This window comes from Spea bombifrons, chromosome 6 (assembly GCF_027358695.1).
Source record: "Spea bombifrons isolate aSpeBom1 chromosome 6, aSpeBom1.2.pri, whole genome shotgun sequence".
NCBI lineage: Eukaryota > Metazoa > Chordata > Amphibia > Anura > Pelobatidae > Spea > Spea bombifrons.
In genome coordinates, this window is record NC_071092.1 from 42,887,410 (window position 1) to 42,893,592 (window position 6,183).

The 6,183-nt window shown below is 39.3% G+C and overlaps 1 protein-coding gene across 1 annotated transcript; it reads left to right on the forward strand.

Moving 5' to 3' along the window:
- The first annotated feature begins 3,715 nt into the window (after positions 1-3,715).
- KLF18 (KLF transcription factor 18) lies at positions 3,716-5,976 on the forward strand. Its single transcript, XM_053469914.1, has 3 exons — positions 3,716-3,873; positions 4,379-5,372; positions 5,747-5,976. The coding sequence occupies exons 1-3, from the start codon at positions 3,814-3,816 to the stop codon at positions 5,920-5,922; spliced, it is 1,230 nt and encodes a 409-aa protein (XP_053325889.1). The 5' UTR covers positions 3,716-3,813; the 3' UTR covers positions 5,923-5,976.
- The last annotated feature ends 207 nt before the right edge of the window (positions 5,977-6,183 follow it).

The window sequence follows — 6,183 nt, forward strand, 5'->3', positions numbered from 1 at the left end:
ATGGGTAAGCAGGGCATAACAGTGCATCATATATATCCAATTGGATTTACAGAAACAAAAGGTAAGGTGGGCCCTGCTCAAAGGAGCTTACAATCTAGAAAATGTTTTAATTGTATTTATGTATTTTTGTCTTTTTTTATGATTGTAACAGATTACTGGAAACTTTAATAAACTTTTAGAAGCCAGATCACAGAAGGCTCAATAATGAGACCAATATCAGAGATAATCCCAATTAAGTCAGTAAACAAACCTTATATATTTACCTCTGGATAACAATCATGATGACAAAAGATACTTGTTACTGATTAACTTTTACTAAGCCTCCACACCTCATTAATCTGGGCCCCTGGACCCTACTGTTTGGCTGTCAGAGTGATTGCTGTCTGATGCCCAGTAAATGCTCCTGGATGGAGGGTAATTTAGTGACCCAGGCGACAGAGACCTGCCCAAACGTGGGATTTTTTTTTTGTTTGTTTGTTTGTTTTTTTGTTAATGCTTATTGGGTTGTTTTCTTTTTATTTGTGCATTTATTGATTTTGTGCATATAAAACTATGGTATAAAAGCATCAAAAAGGTTAAAAAACTTCACACCCTCTAAGAATGCGGTGGGGGGGGGGTTAACCCCTTCGCTGCCATTGAAATAAACAATAATTGTGGTTCTTGGATGGAGGGGGAAAACAGTCTATGGTTCAATTACTTCTAGGTTCTGCATTTAAAAAAAAACGAAATACTTTCTGGCACGCAGTGGGTTAACTGCCTTCAGATTTGTTAGTGATTTGGGGGCATTTATTTTTCTGAGAAAACCTAAAAAAAAGGTCATATAAAAAAATGGCAGAGACAATTAATTGCAGAAACAAAATAAGAAAAGTGTAATTGCAAACCCTCTGTGAAAATATAATTTATGTGCTGATCAGAATAATTCCCAAATATTGATTTGGGTTTATAAATCGAGATATCACGAGGTAACCAGTTGCATGCCCTGCTGTGGGCAACAGTCCTAGCCAGGTACCTTGACTCACCTGTTTAACCCTTCCAAGCCTACACTCCTACCAAGGTACATAGACTCCATGTTTAACTCTTTCCAGTCTGCACTCCTAGCCAGGTACCTTGACTCACTGTTTAACCCTTTCCAGTCTACACTCCCAGACAGGTACATAAACTCTGTTTAACTCTTTCCAATCTACACTCCTAGCCAAGTACCTTGACTCCCCGTTTAACCTTTTCCAATCTACACTTCTATCAAGGTACATTGACCATCTGTTTAACCCTTTCCAGTCTACACTCCTAGCCAGGTGCTTTAACCCTTTTCCAGGCTGCTATTAGTATTCACCCCTTTTGAAAATAATAATAACAACAACAACACAAAGTAAACCTGGAACCTCAAAATCCTCTTGGAATACAGAATCATAGAAAAAATATTTATCCTACTTAATTCGACCATCATTGAAACGTAAACTTTCCAGCAATAATGTAATTAGTGGAAAATAAGTGCTATTTGCAGAGAGAAAAAAAACATAACTTATACAGTTTGCCACCTGATCTATATTTTCCATTGCAATGACAGGGGGGCTTACAGACCAAGAATGCAAGATAAGCAGTCAAAACAAAATGATGGGGACAATATTTTCGGATCACACCACAGATGCACTGTGCATACCCTTTAATCTGCGATGGAAAGTATAGGATACAGAATTCACAGTATCCACTGAAACTTTCCACTTCCCAAACGGATACTTACAACCGATTAACCCTTCACACACCCCTGGGACTTTACAGAGCTGATCACAGGAGTGAATAAACCTATACACACAGAGAATCTATGGCAGGACATACTGTAGGTTATAGCAGAGAGGTTATGGAGGGATATTTTTGTTTTATTTGGTGGGGAGATAATAAAAAAAAAAAAATATGTGAGACAGCTCTTCTTAGAAGTAGTTGAGTAAGGAGCAGACAGGATAAGGCTTATCTTCCCTTCACAAACTGAACGGTCAAAATGAAATGGCATTCTCAGTATCAGTTGTCACGGAGCCAAATTAATTTTGACCCCAGGGGTTTGTATGGAATTTTTTTTTATTTTTTTGCTTTTTAAAGGTTACAAATAACCTTATGACAGCCAGATGTTTGTACAACGAACTCCTCCAGCACCGAAAAGGTTAATCCATGCCATACGATTTGTGTGCAGCGCCTTGTCTCCCCGCGACGGCAGGGAAGGGGTTAATTCGTAAATAGAACCATTTTTTTGTTGTTGTTGTTGTCGTTTGTTTAATTGATAATCTTGACGAGCTTGTTAACATTTGTATGGGGGATTTTGTTGTGGTAGGAAAGCCCCAGAAATTATATATTGAATTCAGAACAGCCTGGAGGGAGCTATTAACACCTTGCGTGCCAGGAGGAGTTGCAAGAGTCAGCGTTTTCAGGTCCAAAAATCGAACTCCTTTTATTAAATAAAGACGAAATGGTTGTTTGCGAATGTTCAAGAAAAATGCAACAAACGTCGGTTTTGTTATAATGTTTTAGCTCCATGCATATACCCCTTGCAGCATAAATATCGCCTTCACAAACCGTAGAGCAGCATGACTGTGTACATTGACAATAATAACCAATCCTATACGTTAAAAGCAAAAAAATGTTTATCCGATCACTAAAAGACCCCCTAAACCCATATATCCACCAGTATCCCATAACCCATAACTAGTGCATTAGTAATATACACTTAATTTAACGAAATTCGTGATTCAACAAATGGAGTTTTTAAGCGCAACTTTTAGCTTCGCAAACATTTCTCCGGCATATGGATGGTTAATTCCTGATCGAACGTACATCGAGATAGTAATGTAAGGATTCCTTCCTGCACCCCTAGATTTTTATTGTGGTCGCCAATGTGTATGCCAAACGAATTACATTAACATAGGTAATGCTGGGAAAGGGTTAACGCCCATACCTGATTACTACTTTTGGGTGATCTGGTTTGGAGAAGACATAAATTAATACATAAACATATAGACATAAAACATTCCTCCCACACTGAGAACTTGCTCTCCACCCCCTCTATCCAGACCAGGGAGCGCTAACTCCGCATTGTAGCTGTGACAAATCCAGTCTAATTGTTTGTTTTGGAATTTTTTTTTTTAAATTGCATTTTTTTAAAAAAAAAAATACTTTTAATCATGTTTCTTAATCCATACAGATCTATAATGCACTCCTTGATGAGATCACCATTAAAACAAAATGAAACAATTGTCTCAAAATATTGCCAGATTTATAAAAAAAACTATCCGCATTTGGTTTAAGGAATTTTATTTTATGCACATATACTCTCTAAAATTCGGGGAAAAAATAATAGCTATCGAATTTTTAATGAATTTATTTAAAAAAAAATACCCATAGGAGCTTTTTCTTTAAATTACTGCTTTTCTTATTTGCTGTAACAGAAAACACATCTTTTTTTATTTTTTTCATTCATGGATATACACACAAGGTCACGACAACGTGTATTAAGTAGCTATCCCCTGTTTACCCAGGTAGGCACTAGCTTTACATGTAAAACATTACATGTGTGTGCTAACAGCAACCAGCTTGACATGTAAGCCTGGGGCTGTGGGCGTGGCTTCAATAAAATACTGCTCACTGTGTGTACAAATCAACAGCCAATCAACAGCAGGTAACTTTCAGCCAATCAAATCAAGGCAGGGACCTTAACAAGGCTGCCAGAAGCCGACTTTCAGATTAGTTGTCTGAGAAAGTTTGTGGAGTTCTCATCTGCTTGGCTTTAACTCTCTGATCTCCTGCAAGCCTGGTGGCTTCTGTGCCAGGATGAGTGTGGCTTTTGAAAATCTACAGTCACTGGAAGACAAGCAGCTTGGGATGGTTTCGGTAAGTTTCATTTATTTCCAACTCAAGATTTGGGGGAAGAAAAAAAAAAAAACTAAAAAAACTTATTTTGCTGAAATTTGGAACTTTAATGTTTTTTTTTCCCTCCCTTTATTTATTTTTTTAAAATTTATTTGTAGATTTATCCTGAATTGAATCAGCTGTGGTTACATTTTGTCTTGACTGATTCCCAAGTTGTACTCGCACTGTAGAAAAGTTATAGAAGTAAAGTAAGAAAAACAAAAAGTCCCAGAGAGGATTTAGAGCTATTTGAACAGCAGACATTCTGTTTATTATATGCTTCAATCCATGACTATTGGTCTGAAGGAGAGTAACTAGTTTAACTGGTTCCTCCATAAGGCATATTCTCCCAGTGAGTTGTTTGGTTGCAATTAGACAGCTTTGGAAGGGATCACTTGGTGCCTCTGCTCGGATGCTTGTCTGTTTGGGGATTTCAGGAGTCCTCGGATCTAATAACTAATTTTCTTTTCTCTTGGTGGTTCTGCAGGAGATGACTATGGAGGACCTGAGACCTCTGCCTGATATGGGATATCCCATGACTGAGGCTTGTATCAAGAAGGAGGATGATGATCTGGGTAAATTTGTGGACTTGGACTTTATTTTGGCTCATACCACCAGCTCTCAGAATGGGGGTGCTTCAACCCAGGGCACCGCTTATCCTCTGCCTGAGACTCCTGAGAGTTGTAGTACCACTTACGACAGCGATGGATCCTACACTGCCAACCATAAATACGGAGGGGGGAACTTTGCTGGAAGCCCCCACCACAGCTATGTGGCAGAGCTGCTCACACCTGATGTTCCTTGTCTGGATATGTCTCCTGAATATGGACTTAAAACTGCCATGCACAACAGAAAGTACACTGAGCTTAGAGTATCTAGCATGGATGCCCCAGTTCACCTTTCAGTGGATCACCTGCAACACCTAGGACACAAGATCAAGAAGGAGCACCCTGAGCAGTCCTGCATGCTAAGCACACCATCTCCCACTTCTCCAAACTGCATGACTCCCGTGTTGGACCAGAAGATGGGTATGGTGCATGTGCAAATGCAAGGACATGCCTTCCCTCAGCATAGGTTGAGCCCTCCAGTACCCACTGAGGACATGCCACTCAATGACTGCCATATGATGACTGACATGCACTGCCTCTCAATCATGCCTATGGGCCAACACTACCAGATTGCATCCCCATACCCACCTCACTTTCCCAACCAGCCCCATGCACAGTTTCATGGACAGTTTGGGGTGTACAGAGACCCCATGAAGGTTCACCAAGCAATGCATGGGATGATTGTCACACCACCCTCTTCCCCTTTGTTAGAGTACTACCCTCCCATGAATCCGTCAGAAGACTGCAAACCAAAAAGGGGTCGTAGGTCTTGGGCCAGGAAGAGAACAGCCACTCACAACTGCGAGTACCCTGGATGTGGCAAGACCTACACAAAAAGCTCACACCTCAAAGCTCACATGCGCACCCATACAGGTAAGACAATCTCTAGTGTTCAGTACATTAAATGGGATCGAACGGTTAGGAATGGAACCCCGAGGATTAATTTAGTGCCTCATGGGTTGAGTAAAAGTAGATAAAAAAAAAAAAAAAAAAAAACTACTAAATTGAGTTAGAAGACGATGCTATTCTGTCCATGCCTGGTTCACAGGTGCAATATCGGATCAACTGTAATAGACAAACTAGTTATGTATAAGAGAAGAGTTTATATGCAACTTTAACCTGTTGATATGATTATGTATTGGTGGAAATACATGTTACAAACTGAATACACCTATTAGAATAGGTTAGAGTTCTTGTTTTGTGTTAATCCATATAATTTATATATATTTTTTTTCTATTCCCTCCAGGTGAAAAGCCATACCACTGTAACTGGGAAGGCTGCGGATGGAAATTCGCAAGGTCTGATGAACTCACTCGTCACTTTCGCAAACACACTGGCCATAGGCCTTTCCAGTGCCACCTGTGTGAGCGGGCGTTCTCCAGGTCTGATCATCTGGCCCTTCACATGAAGAGACACATGTAAAAGAAATGGCAACAAGAGACATGAAGGACAACTGTACATATCTACACACACTAATATATTGGAAAAAAACTAGAGACTATTTATAGAGATGTTAATATTTTTTTTCTTATGGGAAATCTGTAAATAGAGTCTGTAAATTTTTAGTATTTAAGAAAAATAACACTTGACAAGTCAGGTTTATCTGCCACAAAAACAAATGTTATTTAAAAAGAGCTATGCTACATATACCCAGGGAATTTGTATTCTCTGCATTTGTACAAC

What these genes read in the sequence shown, in the direction of transcription:
- KLF18 (XM_053469914.1), top strand. Translation starts at nt 3,814, where the DNA reads ATGAGTGTGGCTTTTGAAAATCTACAGTCACTGGAAGACAAGCAGCTT. An exon ending in AGCAGCTTGGGATGGTTTCG is followed by an intron (nt 3,874 to 4,378) that starts GTAAGTTTCATT and finishes GTGGTTCTGCAG; the next exon opens with GAGATGACTATGGAGGACCT. An exon ending in TCACATGCGCACCCATACAG is followed by an intron (nt 5,373 to 5,746) that starts GTAAGACAATCT and finishes TATTCCCTCCAG; the next exon opens with GTGAAAAGCCATACCACTGT.